This window comes from Heptranchias perlo, chromosome 11, assembly GCF_035084215.1.
Source record: "Heptranchias perlo isolate sHepPer1 chromosome 11, sHepPer1.hap1, whole genome shotgun sequence".
NCBI classification, from domain to species: Eukaryota; Metazoa; Chordata; class Chondrichthyes; order Hexanchiformes; family Hexanchidae; genus Heptranchias; species Heptranchias perlo.
In genome coordinates this window covers 53,047,116-53,065,740 of record NC_090335.1, presented here as the reverse complement: position 1 = coordinate 53,065,740, position 18,625 = coordinate 53,047,116, and the positions used below count along the sequence as shown (strand labels likewise).

General features: G+C 41.6%; 1 protein-coding gene across 8 annotated transcripts in view; it reads right to left on the bottom strand.

The window, feature by feature from the left end:
- Positions 1 to 18,625, bottom strand: part of LOC137327343 (capZ-interacting protein-like) — a 77,392-nt gene that overhangs the window by 7,747 nt on the left and 51,020 nt on the right. For all 8 annotated transcript variants that reach the window (XM_067993039.1, XM_067993041.1, XM_067993040.1 and 5 more), the window contains 5 exons: positions 7,459 to 7,566; positions 5,678 to 5,779; positions 5,361 to 5,438; positions 4,339 to 4,539; positions 58 to 678 (listed from right to left, as the gene is read on the bottom strand). In XM_067993039.1, the coding sequence (XP_067849140.1) occupies positions 58 to 678; positions 4,339 to 4,539; positions 5,361 to 5,438; positions 5,678 to 5,779; positions 7,459 to 7,566 (1,110 nt within the window). The remainder of the gene's footprint in view (positions 1 to 57; positions 679 to 4,338; positions 4,540 to 5,360; positions 5,439 to 5,677; positions 5,780 to 7,458; positions 7,567 to 18,625) is intronic.

Sequence of the window (18,625 nt, the reverse complement as noted above, 5' to 3'; positions counted from 1 at the left end):
GTGCTACTGTTGGAGTCCATGTGAGTTAACTTGTTCAAACAAAATTCTTTCACCTACCTTTGCATTGGAAATCTGCTGCTCAATATCTATTGCTTTTGCTTCTTCAATTTTTGGTTCATGATTGGAGGTCTCAGAAACTTCAGTCTCACTTTCTGCTGCGTTGTGATCAATATTGTCAGAGGCCTCACTGTCCTTGTTTGAAGACTCCTCAGTTTTTTCTGCAGTGATATTATTGTCTTTGATATGTTCACATTGGTTTAGATTAGAACACTTTTCAGACTCTTGGCTTTGAGAAAACGAGAGGTCATTGAGCTCCTCGTGGGATGGTTCTTCGGGTGAGGAGTGGGATCCTTCTTTGGGTGAGGAGTGGGATCCTTCTTCGGGTGAGGAGTGGGATCCTTCTTCGGGTGAGGAGTGGGATCCTTCTTCGGGTGAGGAGTGGGATCCTTCTTCGGGTGAGGAGTTCTTGGAGTCTGCACTGTCGGTTTGAACTGCTTGATCAATAAAAACGTAATCACTTTCTTCCTCTGCGGCTCCATTCTGTTGTGGTTCTACTTCCTTGGCTGAGCTAGCAGGTTTCAAAGTTTCCGGAGAGCCAGAGTTATCTGTATCTTCAGTCACAGATCTTCTAAATCGCCTGCTAGGTGGTCGACGCTTCATTGATACACGTGCTCGACTCTAAAAGGTCAAATCAAACAGAAACAACTGAAACACATCTAAACAAATTTGGGATCCAAGATGTATTTATCTTTCATGGTCGGAGTAAACAGCCGATGTTAGTGCAGGTGCATGTATTATTTTGTGGTGTGCACCAAATCAACCCTATACCTCAGAGTGACCCAAACTGGGATGGTCTGCATTAAGCAAGTGTCTAATGTTAAACAGGTGTCAGTAATTCTTGATAGTCACTTGAGCTTGGGGGAAAATATATTTAAGATAAAAGAAAGAAGTTCCAAAGCACTTCACAGCCAATAAAATTACTTTTGAAGTGTGGTCACTGTTTTGTAGGCAAGTGTTAGTTAATTTGCACACAGCAAGGTCCCACAAACAGTAAATAGGATAAATGACTAGCTAATCTGTTTTGGTGGTGTTAGTTATGGGAAGAATCCCGGCCAGGACAACAGAAGAAACCCCTGCTCTTTGAATAGAACCATGGGATCTTTCATGTCTACCTCAACAGGCTCGAGGACGAAAGCAAAGTGTAGGGCTAAGTGGACGTTTTTCAGTTTGCCGTGATACAGTTAGTGGACTGCTCCAGGGATCTTTGCTGGGACATCTTTTGTTTTTCATTTACATAGAATTATACAGAACGTACAACACCGAAACAGGCCATTCGGCCCAACAGGTCCATGCTGGTGTTTATGCTCCACATGAGCCTTCTCCCATCCTTCTTCATCTAACCCCATCAACATATCCTTCTATTCCTTTCCACCTCATGTGTTTATCGAGCTTCCCCTTAAATGCATCTATGCTAGTCGCCTCAACTACTACTTGTGGTAGCGAGTTCCACATTTTAACCACTCTCTGGGTAAAGAAGTTTCTCCTGAATTCCCCGTTGGATTTATTAGTGACTATCTTATATTTATGGCCCCTTGTTCTGGTCTGCCCCGCAAGTGGAAACTTTTTCTCTACGTTTATCCTATCAAACCTTTTCATAATCTTAAAGACCTCCATCAGGTCACCCCTCAATCTTTTTTTCCTAGAGAAAAGAGCCCCAGCCTGTTCAATCTTTCCTAATAGGTTTCACCTCTCAGTTCTGGTATCATCCTAGTAAATCTTTTTTGCACCTTCTCCAGCGCCTACAAATCCTTTCTATAATATGGAGACCAGAACTGTTCACAGTATTCCAAGTGCAGTCGAACCAAGGTTCTATACAAGTTTAACATAAACTTCCCTGCTTTTCAATTCTATCCCTCTAGAAATGAACCCCAAAGCTTGGTTTGCTTTTGTTTTTAAAAATGGCCTTATTAACCTCAGCCACTACTTTCATTGATTTGTGTATCTGTACCCCCAGATTCCTCTGCTCCTCTACCCCATTTAGACTCGTATTTTCCAAGGAGTATGTGGCCTCCTTATTCTTCCTACCCGAAGGTACCACCTCACACTTATCTATATTAAAATTTATTCGCCTATTCTGCACCTATTCTGCAAGTTTATTAATGTCTTCCTGTATTTTGTCGCAGTCCTCCTCAGTATTAACTATAATCCCAATTTGGTGTCGTCTGCAAATTTTGAAATTGTACTTCCGATTCACGAGTCCAAATTGTTTATGTAAAATGGTGAACAACAGCGGTCCCAGCACCGATCCTTGTGGAACACGACTTCCCTCCTTTTGCCAGTCTGGATAACTATCTTTAACCCCTACTCTCTGTTTTCTGTTTTGTAGCCAGCTTGCTATCCATTCTGCTACTTGTCCCCTGACTCCACACGCTCTGACCTTAGTCATGAGTCTACTACGTGGTACCTTATTGAAGGCCTTTTGAAAATCCAAATATATTACATCTACTACATTATGCTTGTCTACCTTGTTACCTCTTCAAAGAATTCAATAAGGTTGATCAAGCATGACCTTCCCCTCTGAAGACGGTACTGACTGTTCTTTATTATATTTTCAGTTTCTAGATTTTTTTTCTGTTATATCTTTGAGTAAGGATTCTATTATCTTTCCCACCACCGATGTTAAGCTAAATGGTCTATAGTTCTCTGGACTGGTTCTATCTCTCCTTTTAAGTATAGGAATCACATTAGATGTCCACCAGTCCTCTGGCACTATTCCCTTTTTTAAATGAATTTTTATATATATGTAATAGTGCCTCTGCCAACTCTCCTCTAACTTATTTTAATATGCGCAGATGCAATCCACCCGGACCAGGGGTTTTATCCTCTCAAGTTTGATTAGTCTAGCAATTATCTCCCCCCTTTCTATCTTAAATGTCTTCATAACTTTTTTGGGATCTTTTCTTCTAATGTCATTTATATAAATGATTTGGATCTAAGCACAAGAGGAATGAGATCAGATTTTAACCTCTGGACTCTGCTGTGGCATAGCCTAACACACTGCCTCCAGCCTTCAATTGATGACCTTCCCTAGGATGGGATATAAGAACAGGAGGAGGTCATTCAGCCCCTCGAGCTTGTTCCGCCATTCACTTAGATAATGGCTGATCTGCACCTTAACTCCACTTACCCGCCTTTGCTCCATATTCCCTTGATACTCATACCTAACAAAAATCTATCGATCTTAATCCTAAAAATTTCAATTGACCCAGCAGCCATAGTATTTTGGGAGAGAGAGTGTTCCAGATTTCCACTACCCTTTGTGTGAAAAAGTGCTTCCTGACTTTACTCCTAAATGGCCTAACTCTAATTTAAAAATTATGCCCTCTTGTTCTGGATTCTCCTACCAGAATAGCTTCTCTGCATCTATCCTATCGAATCCCTTTATCATTTTATAACAACTCGATGAGATCACCCCTCAACCTTCTAATCTCAAAGGAATACAAACCAATTTTATGCAACTTGTCCTCAATTTAACCCATTAAGCTGCTAAATCTGTAAAATCTGCACTGTTCCTCTTCAAGGCCAATATATTTTTCTTTAGTTTCAGTGCCCAAAACTCAACACAGTACTCTTGATGGGGTCTGACCCAAGGCTCTGTACAACAAAAGCATCACTTCCTCACATTTGTATTCCAACCCCCTCAAGATAAAAGCCAACATCCTATTTGTCTTTCCGATTACTTTTTGTACCTGGCCACTCGCTTTTAGTGATCTGTGCACATGGACGCCCAAATCTTCTTGCTCCTCCACAGCTCCTAGTCTCAGGCACATGCCCAGTTAGGTCGACCAAGAAGGCCCCAATCTAACCCAGGGCAGCACAGGAGGTGACAAGAGACTTGACATAACAGGTCTCTGTCCCTTTTTCCTCTTCACTGTGCCTGAGAACACTGATTCCCCACGTGCAATAGTGAGGAAAATCTACCCTACGACCTCCATTAGGTCTCTTCTTTTTCAGATGCTGACAATCTTGCCTTGTATTTCTGGCACTTTCTATTTTTATTTCACAACCTAGTTGCCTGTATGTTCACAGTATGTCACAGCTCCAGGTTTGAGATCTTTGAAAACAACAGCTTGTACTAGGCCTCACGCCCGAGCTTATGTAGTTTCACAGGTTGCAGAATGCACTGTGGGTAATAATGTGGATTCTGGCCACCACTTAACAATTATTTACTAATATCAGTTCCCATGAATGATTTTTAAAAACTTTCTAAATCGAAAGAGATCTGCATACTCCAATAACACTACTCAAAAATTGATTCGGTGTCTTACTCTACTTTACCTTGTGCAAACTGTGCAAAGGCTCTGCTTCTGTGGGTTGGTCAAATGTCACTGGACCTCCATCGGATTCGCTGGATTGGGAGTGTACTCCTGGACTATCAGGAGTAGAAGCAGGACTGGCAAAAGGCGAGATGGAAGATTTTAATGGACTCTTTGGACCAACCCCAGGAAAGAGAGCAGTCGGGGAGAGAAGCAAGCTCGCCTATAAATAAGAGGAGAACAAAAGATTACATTCCGTTAGCCTTTTTAATTTTTTTTTGTGTCTGTCCACTAGCTTTTAGTGGTTTCTGTAAATGGACCTTTAAATTTCTCTGCTGCTTCACAGTTCCTAGCTTCTTACCATTTAGAAAATAAGTAAAAGCCAAGTTTAAAACATTCTCATTGGATGGGGTCGGAACTTTTTTTTTTAAAAACTAAATTTTAAATGTTAGGAAACTTCATGCTGCCGTCAGCTTTCTCCTAAAATTAAAATTTTAACAAGATGTGCAGCTGGCAGCATAATTCAGGCCTGCTGGTTAGACATCATACCAGTCGGAGATCGGAGAGACCGTAACATACATCATTAGGCAGTTCTGAATACTTGTAAAGTACAACTTCTACAAATGAAGGTGTTCATTACATTATCAAACATTTGCCAAATGGCTGAGACAAAAGTAAAAAACAACATACTCTAAGGCTATGGATAATATGTAAAATATACAAGCTCCATTTTTGTGATTTTTAATGTTATTTAAACTGCTTTATCATCTTCAGGAACAGAAGAGCCGATTTTCTGAATATGTGCTCCCAGCAGAAATAATCACCTGTTGTGGACGGCTACTCCCATGATATTCCTCCATTGAAAGAGTATACACCTGAAATGCTAACATGCCGTTTCTCTTTACAGATGTTGTTAATTTCAGCATTTTCTGGTTTTTATGCTGCTTTATTGTCTTACTACGTAACGCTTTGTGCCACATGCCCATTACTCTGAGCATAACAAGCCATAATCGCAAAAAGTGGTAAATATTCATAGAAACACACCTGGAGTTTTTCAATGAGCGGAGAGGAAGTTTTCAATTTCAACTTTGAATGATGAGAGGAGTCATTAACTGATGGCTTCTGTGTATATTAAAAAAAGTTAAGTATGTCAAGAAGCATGTAATGAGAAAAGACCAATGAACCCATCACACTACAACATTTATTTCATACACATGGCTGATCTCAGATAATCAGAATTGCAGTCTTTACATATGAAATGGGTTCAAGTTTGAGGGTTAAAGTCACCAATGGGATAAACTTTATATGATAGAGTATCTACTTAAGACTATTAGATATTTACCAAAACATGAATATTTTACCTCATCTCCGTTATGGTCTGTTTCGGTTTTTGTATTTCTGCTATTACCACACAAAGGAAGAGAGCAAGGAGGCTTTTTACGAATTGGTCCCCTGGGTAGTTTCTAAGGAAAGAAAGAACAAACTTGCATTTAAGTAACAACTTTCATATCTTTCAGAATATCCCAAAGTGCTTCATAGTGAACTCGGGGTACAGTAGCTTAGCAATTATGGTACTGGACTAGCAACCCGGCCTTTGAGAGGTCAAATGCTGCTATTGCAAGTCATGAACTGAATAGAATCATTTTTTAATTTGTGGGCTACCACCAGGAAATAACCATTTAAAAAGCTGCCAGATTTTCATTAAAACCAGACAGGTTCACTAATGTAAAGGGTCTAGCCTACATGCGACTGTAGCCACATTACATGACTGATTGAGAGGGTGCAGAAAAGATTTACTAGAATGGTTCCAGGGATGAGGGACTTCAGTTACAGGGATAGACTGGAGAAGCTGGGGTTGTTCTCCTTAGAGCAGAGAAGGTTGAGAGGAGATTTGATAGAAATGTTCAAAACCATGAAGGGTTTAGATAAAGTAAATAGAGAGAAACCGTTCCCATTGGTGGAAGGGTTGAGAGCCAGTGGACACAGATTTAAGGTGATTGGCAAAAGAACCAAAGGCGACATGAGGAAAAACTTTTTTTTTTAAACGCAGCGAGTAGTTATGATCTGGAATGTGCTGCCTGAAAGGGCGGTGGAAGCAGAATCAATCGTGGCTTTTAAAAACAAATTGGATAAATATTTGAAGGGAAAAAATTTGCAAGACTACGGGGAAAGAGTGGGGGAATGGGAATAACTGGATTGCTCTTACAAAGAGCCAACATGGGCTCGATGGGCTGAATGGCCTCCTTCTATGCTGTAACCATTCTATGATTGACTCTTAATGCTATCTGGGCAACCAGAGATGGGTAACACATACTGCCTTGCCAGTGTTGTCGACTTACCAAAAGCAAATTTTTAAAAACTTTGTACAGTCACAGTTATGTAAACATATACAACAACCATTTTGTTCACAGCAAGATCCCACAACGAGCAATGAGATGAATAATCAGCTAATCTATTTTTAGTGATGTTGGTTGAGGGGAGATTGCTAACTAAGACAATGCGGGGAACTCCCTGCTGGTCAAATAGTGCTGTGGGATCTTTAGCATCCATCTGAACAAGGAGACAGAGCTATAGTTCAACATCTCATCCAAAGGACAGCACGTCCAACAATTCAACACTCCCTTAGTCAGCCTAGGTAAGTGCTCAGGTCCTGGAGTGGGGCTTTAATCCACAGCTTGCTGACTCAAGAGAGAACGCTACAACTGAGCCAGACTAATAAAGCAGTCAGAATTTCAAAGCCAATCCAAGATTTGAACACTACTCTCACATCTGTGAATGCTTTTCTAGCAAAACTCAGTACTCCCTTAAATATTACTCTCTTGCGCCATCCAACATGCTCTTCTTCCACCCAACATCCCCACTGGATGAAATCAAGACTAATTGCACCATATCCTACTCCTATTCCTTCTTTTCCAGGACTTCAAAACTGTGGACCTCCTTGCTTCTCTCTTGCCTTTGTTTATTTGAAAATGGAAGAACAAGGAATTTCATATGATTAAACATTTGTATGCTAAGTTTTGTACAGAGTAATTTCAAGGCCTGTTTTAATGATATAACCATTATTAATATCGCTGTTGTACATAATTCCAATTAAGTAAAGCCATAGCAAACCTGGTTCTTATAAAAGGATTGGAATACTTACCTCATCCTTTTCCAAGGTGTTGCTTGTTTTGTGACTGAATTTTGAAGCTAATGCAGCAACTGACATAGGCTTTTCTTCCATGGTTTGGACTGTGTCTCCTGAGCTCTCCTAAAATGGAAAAGGACAGAAATAGCAATAAGTGAGTTTCCTCATTTCTAACAGCTTCTGGTCAGATTAGGAGGCAATATAATCACATGCATCAAAAAGCTTGCAGCACCTCGGTCACTCTGCATTCTTTATACAATGTGAAATACTGGCCAAGTGCAAGGTATAGTTCCCCTACGATGTAGCTTAACGGCAGTTATCCTACATTAATCCAACAATTGAATTCAATCCATTCTTTTGTCTTCGGACTGTCAAGACTGCCAAATAAATGTCACTTAGAATCCCAAATAAGCATTATGTAGGATCCCTTACAATAGTCAGAGGTATAAAATTTTCATACCAATTATCTGGTCTACATTTAAACTCAGGTTCAGGGTAATGGTTTTGATCACCAGAAGATTGAGTGGTGGGGTGGGTGGGGGGGGGGCCTTCTTCTTGAACCATTGCAGTCCAAGTAGTTTGATACAACCGAATGTCTTGCTAGGCACTTTTATTACTGTGCCAACTTTAAAAAAATGTTACAAATAATAGTTTCACCAAAACAGTAAGAAATACAAACAGGAAATTACAAGTATAGGGCAAATAGTGGCAAGAATTTCTTACCTCTACCCAGTCAATTTGAAGCTTCAAAAATGTTGGCAACAGTTAAGTCCATGCATTGAAACGCATTTATATATTGCTCTCAATTTTGCACTGGTTATATTTTTTTCCACTTTCTTTAACACTCAATTCCCTGGTTGTAAGTGGTAGATGAGCTGCCACTAATAACATCTGCCAATGATATTATGTCACTGGCTACTCAGAAGTGCATGCCTAGGAAGACTCTCACACTGATTTTCTCTTCTTCCTACTCATTCAACTTGACCTCAACAAAGAATGATGGGAACAAACCCATATCCCTACCACTCTATAATATAGCATGTTCATAATCCACATGCAGCTACATTATTCCCTGGAGAGTAGGAGGTTAAGGGGTGATCTTATAGAAGTCTATAAAATAATGAGGGGCATAGATAAGGTAGATAGTCAAAATCTTTTCCCAAAGGTAGGGGAGTCTATAACGAGGGGGCACAGATTTAAGGTGAGAGGGGAGAGATACAAAAGGATCCAGAGGGGCAATTTTTTCACTCAAAGGGTGGTGAGTGTCTGGAACGAGCTGCCAGAGGCAGTAGTAGAGGCGGGTACAATTTTGTCTTTTAAAAAGCATTTGGACAGTTACATGGGGAAGATGGGTATCGAGGGATATGGGCCAAGTGCAGGCAATTGGGACTAGCTTAGTGGTATAAACTGGGCGACATGGACATGTTGGGCCGAAGGGCCTGTTTCCATGTTGTAACTTCTATGATTCTACTTCTATGATAATCTTATAATACAAAGATTGCACTCTTGAAATCCTACATATTCATCACGATTAGAAATATTTGATTGTGTTAACTCTATGGTCACAGTTTGAACTACTCTTTAAAAGACACAACGTTGGAAATTATTGTTGACATTAACAGCAGACAAATGTTTAATGTACCATAACACTGGTTCTCTGTCCCCTTTGTGCATGATGTGAATGTCCTTGGACTTCCCAGCATAGGCAAAAGCATTTAAATTCTGCGAAAACGATGCAGGAGTTAAGCCATAACGCCTCCCACATCATTGTACGGGGAATCCACCTGCCCAAAGAACATGCAAGGAAACTGGGTGGGAGGGATTACTGACGATCTATAAAAGATGCAGCTAGCAACCTCCTGGGATCCCAGGGCTTTTTTCCCCTTTGAGGGTGCAGCCCAGGAGGGATCACAGCAGGCAGCAGGCCAAAATACTTCCAGGAATTTGTGCCAATTTCCAGTGGTAGTCCCACCCAGTGTTCACATAAGCCATATAACTGAGTTGAACCAGGAAATCCAGTTGGAGCTGAGCTCAAGTTGGGTGCTAGCAAAAAAGTGCACTGATTATGCTGGGGCTATCGGGGGGAGGAAAATTAAATTTTAATCTTGATTTCTATGACACCAGCCATAAATGCCAAACTTTACGAGACTAAGAATAGGGCCCCGAAATTGCTTGGGGATATGATCACAGTAGTCACACTGGCATCATGCCTCCAGTGCTAACCCTGCCAGAGTACACATCAAGGTAATGGCACTTAGCTGGCATGAGATCGGCAGGCACACCTCAGGTGCCCAACAGCCCACACATGCATGATACTCTGTTCCCGAGGGGGACGGTTGCCCAGTTATCCCCCAACGAATGATGATTTTATTCACCCTTTTGGACCCCCATCAGGGGACGATAATGTCAGTCATTGAAAAAAAGACTTTCCTTTTCTTTGGGGCTCCAGGCTACTTCCCTGGCTTGGACATTCCTCTCTCTCTTTCCCTACTGGTGAGATCCACTTGCACCCGTCAGGAGGCTGGTACGCCTTATTTCACTGAGCTTACTGGCCCTCAATCTTATGTCTCTTTGAGGCAGAGGAAGAGGGGACGCTTAGTGCAGTGAGTAGTGTAGTGAAGTAGGGTCTCAGTGTACCAACCCTCAAGCCCTGCTTTATTAGTGACCCTGTTTGTGTCCGAGCCTCCGTCATTCCCAAACAAAGCCAAGACATCAAGGGGTATGGGGAGAGAGCGGGAATATGGTACCGAGATAGAAGATCAGCCATGATCATATTGAATGGTGGAGCAGGCTCGAAGGGCCGAATGGCCTAGTCCTGCCCTATTTTCTACGTTTCTATGTTTAAGCCATTGGAAACTTCAACACAAGCTCAGGACCAAGCATTTTGGGCCCCAGCAAAATTTGCGGCCAATTCACTGGATTCCTGCCGGAATTGTGGCAGCTGTCTGCCGGAACAGCTAAGCAATTGGCCCTGAGCACAGTGTCTTGTGAATTGTATATTGTACAGTTTTCTCCATGGTTTTGTCCATGTAAAGTGAGGACATAGCGAATTTCCCTTAGAGTGTAGTTGTGGTGCCTCAGGTGTACTTATAGAGATCTGCAGCTTCTGGAGCTTATAAAAGTTCATCTAGTAGTAGAAAAGTGAAGCTACAGGAGTGACTGAGCATTAAAAAAAAAGGTGCCCTTCTTTTCAAAGGCACAAAAGTCAGAAAAGGAAATTACATACTGTACTACCAAAGAGCCACAAACTTAAAAGGTAAGGGGAAATTTTATGAAATTACGCTACCTGTGGAAGCTCTCTAATTTTAATGGATGGAAAATAGTGAGGAGCATATAATTAATTCAAAATATATGGATTAGGAGGTCAGAATGGAAGGAAGGCTACCTGTTTTGTTGTAGTTAATAATGCCCTTTGTTATTCTGCACTCCGTACATTGGGACTGAATGCATGCCTGAGGGCAGCTAAACAAAGCATTCAAAAAAAACTCCAGCCACAGAAGATCCACCTGCAGATCATAAGGTGCTGGTCGGTCACCCCTGTCTTACATTCATTCAAGAAACTATTGGATAGTGTTTGGGGGACGGAACGGTTTTCTTTTTTTGGGTGGATGAGCAAAGATGAACTGAATGGTCTTTTACATCTGTGCTGATCTGGTGAACGACAGCATTCATCACACCACAGACCCTTCCAGTAAAGTTCATGGGATCAGGGGAAGTCCTTTATTTCCCTACCATTGATGGGAACGTCTGGGAAACCTGCCTTGCAGCAAGGTCGAAAAGGTCAGCCCAGAAACCAGGTTTAGTTGCCCCAGAATATTTTAAAAGAATCTGTGCCCAATCTTAGAACCATAGCATTGAAAGGATGAAAGTTTTTCGATCTGAAACATTAATCCTACCTTCCTCTCTCCATAGACCTACCTGAGTGTTTCCAACATTTTGTTTTTATTTCAGATTTCCAGCAGATAGTATTTTGATGAAAAGTTATACTTGAAATGTTACCTTCTCTGTTCTCTCCAGCAGAAAATCCCACAGTTGTTTTCTCCAATGAATTTATAATTTGCAGATTTAACTATTCATCTGGAAGTATATGTGTTTTTTTTTAATATGTTCTCAGTATGTGGGCAATGCTGGCAGAGCTCCATTTATTGCCTATCCCTAGTTGCCCTGAAAAGACAGCAGTGGGCATTCCATTTGAATCACTGCAATCTTTGTGGTGGTGACATTCCCATTATGGTGTTTGGCAGGGAATCCCAGGATTTTGACTCAGCAAAAATGAAGGAACGGCAGCATACATCCAAGTCAGGATGGTGTGTGACTTGGAAGTGATGGTGTCCCCATAACATTGCTGCTCTTGCCCTTCTCCGTGGTAAAGCTAAGTGGTGCTGTTGAACTAAACTTTGTGTTGCTGCTACAGTGCATCCTATAAACAATACAAACAGTATCCACCGCCACCGTACTGTGGTTGCAAAGTCCAATGGTAGATCCCTTTGTTTTGGATGGCGTCAAGCTCATTGTGCGTTGTTACAGATGCACCCATCCAGGTGAGTGATGAATATTCCATCACGTTACTGACTTTAGCATTGTAGATAATGGAGAGGCTTTGAGGGGTTAGGTGGTGACCAACTCATCACAGAGTACCAACCATCTTCCCGCACTTGTATCCACGTGTTGATATAACTGGTATAATTAAGTCTCTGATCAATGGTGACCCTCAAGACGCTGATGTTTGAGGACTTGGTTGGTGGTGGTACCTTTTAAAAATCAGAGGAACGTGGTTGGGCTTCTTGTTGAAGATGGGCATTGCCTGACACTTATGTAGCATGAATGAATGTCAATCCAAGCCGAAATATTGTCCAAGTTCTGCTGTTGGCTGGCATGGGCTATTTCTTTATTGGAAGAATTGTGAATAGAGCGTAACATCATGGAATCATCGGTAATCAGCCCTACTCGACCTTATGATGGAGAGAAGGTCATTGATGAAACAGCTGAAGATGAGTGGATCAAGGACACCTCCCCGAGGAACTCCTGCATAGATGTCCTGGGGCTGTGATCACTCATCTCTGACAATCACAACAATCTTTGTGAATGTTAGGGAAAGCTTCCAGCCAGTATTTTGTTAGGGTTCTTTGCTGCCATTCTCGGTTGATTGCTATCTTGATGGCAATAATGGCAAGGGCATTTACGGTCACCTCTCATCTGGCATTCAGCTCTTATACCGTGTCTGGATCAAGGCAATGATGAAGTCTGCAGCTAAGGGGGTCTTGTAGAACCCAAGCTGAGCATCAGTGAGCAAGTTATTGGTGAGTATCATTGAAACATAAAATTCTGACAGGGCCAGACAGACTGGATGCAGGGAGGATGATTCCCCTGACTGGGGGGTCCAGAATGAGGGGTCACAGACTCAGGATACAGGGTAGGACATTTACGACTGAGATGAGGAGAAATTCCTTCACTCAGAGGGTGGTGAACCTGTGGAATTCTCTACCACAGAAGGCTGTGGAGGCCAAGTCACTGAATATATTTAAGAAGGAGCTAAATAGATTTCTAGACACAAAAGGCATCAAGGGGTATGGGGAGAGAACGGGAATATGGTATTGAGGTAGAGGATCAGCCATGATCATACTGAATGGCGGAGCAGGCTCAAAGGGCCGAATGGCCTACTTCTGCTCCTATTTTCAATGTTTTTTAAGTAGCTGCTGCTTGATAGCACTATTACTGGCTCATTCCTTCACTTTCCTGATGGCTGGGGAGGTGGAAAGTTGATAGGGAAGTAATTGGTTCGATTTGTTTTGTTTTTTGTGGCTAGGAAATGCCTGGGCAATTTCCATGTGGATTAGAGCCAGTATCACAGCTACACTGGAGCAAGCTTGGCTGGGAGGGTCCTAGAACTGGTGCACAGGTCATCAGCACTACTACTGGGTTTTACTGCATATTTCTTTTGAGATGTCACCCATGCAGGATCCCCACGTGGAAACTACGCCAACTGTAACAAAGACATTAGTAAAATATTTCAAATATTTAAAATCCTAATTTTAATGAGGACTGGGACCCACACTGATGCAGCGAGTTAGCACTATGTTCCTTAACCTTTGGGACATAGGGTGTGCCTCCTGTCTATGCTGGTTGTAGCAGTATTGTCAACCTAGTTCCTAGTGAGTGTGGGTCCAGTTTCAAAGCATCCCAGAATTTTTAGACTTTAAATTACATACAGGGATGGCATAAGGACAGCTGGTTTGCAAAAATGGAGAAATGCACATTAGTGTATCAGAAGTTCTTCTGCGCCTAGGATGAAGGCACGGCACTGGAAGTACTGCTCGACATGTGGTCCAAGGAGTGCCTGGTGCTGAGGCTAGGTCCCCACAGTGGAAAAGTGTATTATTTCCCTCTAGTGGTATCCTTCACCTTACTCATGTCAAAACATTGATCAAAAAAATTCTGAAAGGTTCACAGTATTATTTTTTAATATGGTCATCACCACCCAGAATCCTCAGCAGTGTCACACTGTTCAATTGACATCTCGTCATAGTTTTAAAGCACAAGGGATCGCTCAAAGTTAAACTGTATAATCAAATATATTTTATTTATATCTATCTCTCGGAATATATTATGTATTCATATTCATTCTGGTTTAAATATACATCCAGCTGTCAGTGCACTGCTGGGAGCTTTAGGTTCACACGACGTGCTGATAAAGGTGCTCGAGCAGTAAGTGCAACCTCCTTGCATGACTGGATTATCTTTGCAATTCATGGGCAGTGTCATCATAGTGATATTTTTAAATGACCCCTTTTAAACTCAGTTTTAAACATAGCCATCTGCATTGCCTCTCACAATAATCTTTGAAGTTCAAATGGAAAACAATGACAGGAAGCCCAGCCTCTATGGTGAGAGATTGCCCGAAATGCCATCATCAGCACTAAGGCAAGCCTGCTTAACCCGTTCAGAACCTACAGTTGGATTGCTGTGCTGTATTTCCTGAATGCACTATGAATAGAAAATTCTACATAACAATAGTTTATGCTTATTACTGTGTGGAATTCAGCATTAGAATTTATTCAACAGAATGTCATTTTGGAAAAATCTAAAATAAAAATAGGTTTTCAAACTGTAAAATGTCTTCAGTCCTCTTAAGGGTTCAACTGTTAAGATTACAAATGGTTTGTCTGTTGGGTGCAGATAGGTAAAGTACAATAAAATTAAAATACAAGGTGAAAGTGGACATGGGCAGGGTCGTAAAACAAGCAGTCTCTCATCTGTTGCCAGTTATACCTCCCTCTCGATATTTAGTTCCATTGATTTCAGTAGGATTGAATATCAGGTGTGTTGTACAAGGAGTGAGGCATTTGAGGGATGTTTCCCAGGCGGTGTCAGATAGCTAGTGTAATAGATCTTCTGGTTTCAACCTGTTAAATTTAGAGGAAGGGGTTCTTTGTGCAAGTAATTGCTGTTGCGAGAGTTGGCGACATATTAATGAGAGTTACTGACTGCTTTAACTACTGTGAAGTGTGAAGGGTATGTTGGTGCCGAAGGCAGAAAAGAAGCAGTCAGCGAGCTACCTTGCCTGCCCTCATCAGGTCATTGATCTGCAGTCCTTACAGTTACCTGACAGTCAGCTCACTGTGCCAAACAAACACTTTCCTACTTACCTGCTGCTCCCCCAGCCTACTGCTTTAATCTTCAGCCATTCTGTGCTTTTTAAAAGGCTGCACCCCAAATTTCCAAGCCTCTTCACTGCAGTGTTCCTGTGTTACATGGCAGTTGTGCTACCAAAATGCCAAAGGGTATGCAAATGAGTTGACCCCACAATTAACTGCAGGGTCGGCACTGGAGATGATTAGCTGGCAGAAGTCCCGCCTTCGGGATAGAACAATGCTAGGCACCAGCACAAACCAATTTCTGGGCCAATGTATCCAGGTCCTGGCCTAATTTGTGGCCCTTCCGATGCATTCCCGCCAACGTTGCAGCAAGAGTGCGTTGAAAGGGCTGCAGCATTGGTCTTATCAACATACCTTTCACATAGATATACGCTCCATGTTTAATCCTCATCATGCCTGATCCCCATTATTATTACTACATACACTATGTATATTCAAAAGTAGTGTTTCAGATCCTGGCTGCAAATATACCAAACAGCATATCACAGAAAGTCAAGGTGAGGCAGGCAGTCAATTGCTGATGACGATCATTAGACTCTATGGCAGTTATGTAGTTAAGAGCTTTTCTTATACCATAGTATTATATTATCACACATTCACTGAGACCAAACCGAAGACATTATTATTGGTAATATTGAACACTTAATCCATTAATATGGAATTCCTTTATCTGCTGTTTTTAAAAAAGGTGTTATCCTATTTAAAATAAATGAATTAACACCCTTTATTAAAATAGTGAACAGAGGAATGTCATACTAACATCAACATTAACTTCTAAACTTAAAATAATGTAGTAATATAGCAAGAACCAAGTATAATACTTTATTTCAAGATTACTGTAGCATAGATTCACTATTAGAGTTTCTGTCCCACTCAGTAGGGTATATTATAAAAATATTGGAAAATATTTTTAAACATATAACAAGTCTACCCGAAATGTTAGAAAATGCATCAAATAAATTGTCACAAAAGTTCGGGAGGGGAGGAAATACCCCCCGACTCCACATGAAAATAAATCTTGCACATGATGTAGAATATACCTACTTTTACAATTGCCACTATCCCACAGCTTACATCCCATTTTCTTTGGAGAATATCGTGCAGGTGCACCCAAGTCTACTGCAACTTTAAATGCTACATGCCTTCTGTTTATCTGCACAAAACAGCACATCTAGTTATCCTTGTATTTTTGTACTTGTGTGGGCACAAACGTTATTTGTTCCAGTGTAAATGGTATTTATATCTTTGCGTCCAAGGGAATATTTGGGTCATGATGTTAAATATGGATTCTGAACACACTTAAGACCCTCCACTTACAAAATTAGTGTTGTATGCAAAACACAATAAAGAGCATCAAAAGCAAAATACTGCGGATGCTGAAAATCTGAAATAAAAACAGAAAATGCTGGAGCAGCTCAGCAAGTCAGGCAGCATCTGTGGAGAAAGAATCAGTTAATGTTAAAAAATATAAACTTTACTTCTATTTATTTACCTATTTCTGTTCTGATTCTGTCACAGCAGCAGAACAGTATTTTAAATTCTCCACTTCCTAAAAGGATTAAAGATGTATAATATTTAGTAGATTTTTTTTGAGCCTCTTCCTTTGAGAGACAGGAGGATTCTCACACTGAATGCTACCAACTACAAGCTAGGTTTGACATTTTAAGAGTATCAGTGTTTCTGGTCTGGGAGTAACTGTATAATTAGATTCCATCTATCCTTGTGGTTAAATATAGTGCCAGAACAACTGGGATATGAGCCCATAAAAGCTATCCACCTGTTGTCTCTAAGTCCAGTCCTTATTAGCTCAATCAGATACAAACATTTCTGAAACTTCTATGACCTCTATCCCATATCAGTGAGACTATGAGGGGAATTCTGCTCCATGATCCCACACAAAATTGGGTTTGATAGGGTAGATATAGAGAAGATGTTTCCAATTGTGGGGGAGACCAGAATTAAGGGCCATAAATATGAGATAGTCACTAATAATCAAAGAAGAATTCAGGAGAAACTTCTTTACCCAGAAAGTGGAACTCACTACTACCAGGAATAGTTGAGCAACTAGCATAGATGCATTTAAGGGGAAGCTAGATAAATACGCGGAAGAAAGGAGTAGAAGGATATGCTGATAGGATTCGATGAAGTAGAAAGGAAGGAGGCTCATGTGGAGTATAAACACCAGCATGGACCAGTTGGGCCAAATGGCCTGTTTCTGTGCTGTACATTCTATGTAATAGCAGAGAATGTCAAAAAAAGGTCAGATAGTGAGGTCTACCACCAGATCACCATTCCAACTGGGATTGTGCAATGAGCCCAACCCAGGGCTGGGACAGACACGGAGGGCGGGACAGAAGTCTAATCACTGTGGAAATCTGGCACCAAAAAAGGAGAATGACCCCGCCCCACATATAACTATCAGATTGACATGACACAGTGGGAGGATGGTGAGGGGAGTGGGGGGGGGGAAAATTCTCCTCTTTGAGGTGGAGTTGAGTGGGCGCAGGACTTCTATACCCTCCACATCCATCCCAGCTCCTACCCATTTTCCTGGGTTGCAGCTCATTGCACATACATGCCATAAAGCAAGACAGTCAGTGAGAGTGAGAAAACCCTGGCTGCCCTGAACTGGGAACGCTGCTGTAAAACCAGAAGAGGTGGCAAGGGGCCTTAAAAGGAGCAGAAACATCTGTGAAGATTGGGCAGAATGCTCCCACTAAAGGCCTCAGCCAAAACAGAGGCTTTCAGCAATAAGTCTTTGGGGCCGATTGGAGGGAGAGAAAGCCACTATAATGAGGAACCCTTGGCCTTTACTGCAGAAAAAAGGAAAATCTGACGGGGACCTGGACTCCACCCTCACAACTATTTGCATACAGTGGGCAGGGAAGGAGTAGCCTGTGGCAATTTTGATAGGAGTGGGAAGAGGGAAATCTCGATTGGGTGGTGAGGCGAAGAGAGGCAAATGTTCTTACATTCTCTGTCACAGTACCACCCAATTTTGGAGAATTGATTTCATTTCCCTGCATCTCACCAACCCTGCCCTGCCCCCTGCTCTCCTCCCAGGGTGGGGCCAGTTTATTCTGATAAGATGTGCTGGCATCAACACTTTTTCACAGGACCTTAACACACTTTCAGCTATTCTTTTTTATTTTCATAGGATGTGGGCATCACTGGCAAGGCCACCATTTATTGCCCATCCTTAAATTCCCTTGAAAAGATGGTGATGAGCTGCCTTCTTGAACCGAGTGGCTTGCTAGGCCATTTCAGAGGGCAGTTAAGAATCAACCATATTGCTGTGGGTCTGAAGTCACATATAGGCCAGACCAGATAAGGACAGCCAGTTTCCTTCCATTAGTGAACCAGATGGGTTTTTACAACAATCCGGTAGTTTCATGGTCACCATTACTGACACTAGCTTTATTAGACCAGATTTTATTTAACTAACTGAATTTAAACTCCCCAGCTGCCGTGGCAGGATTTGAACTCGTGTCTCCGGATTATTAGTCCGGACCTCTAGATTACTAGTC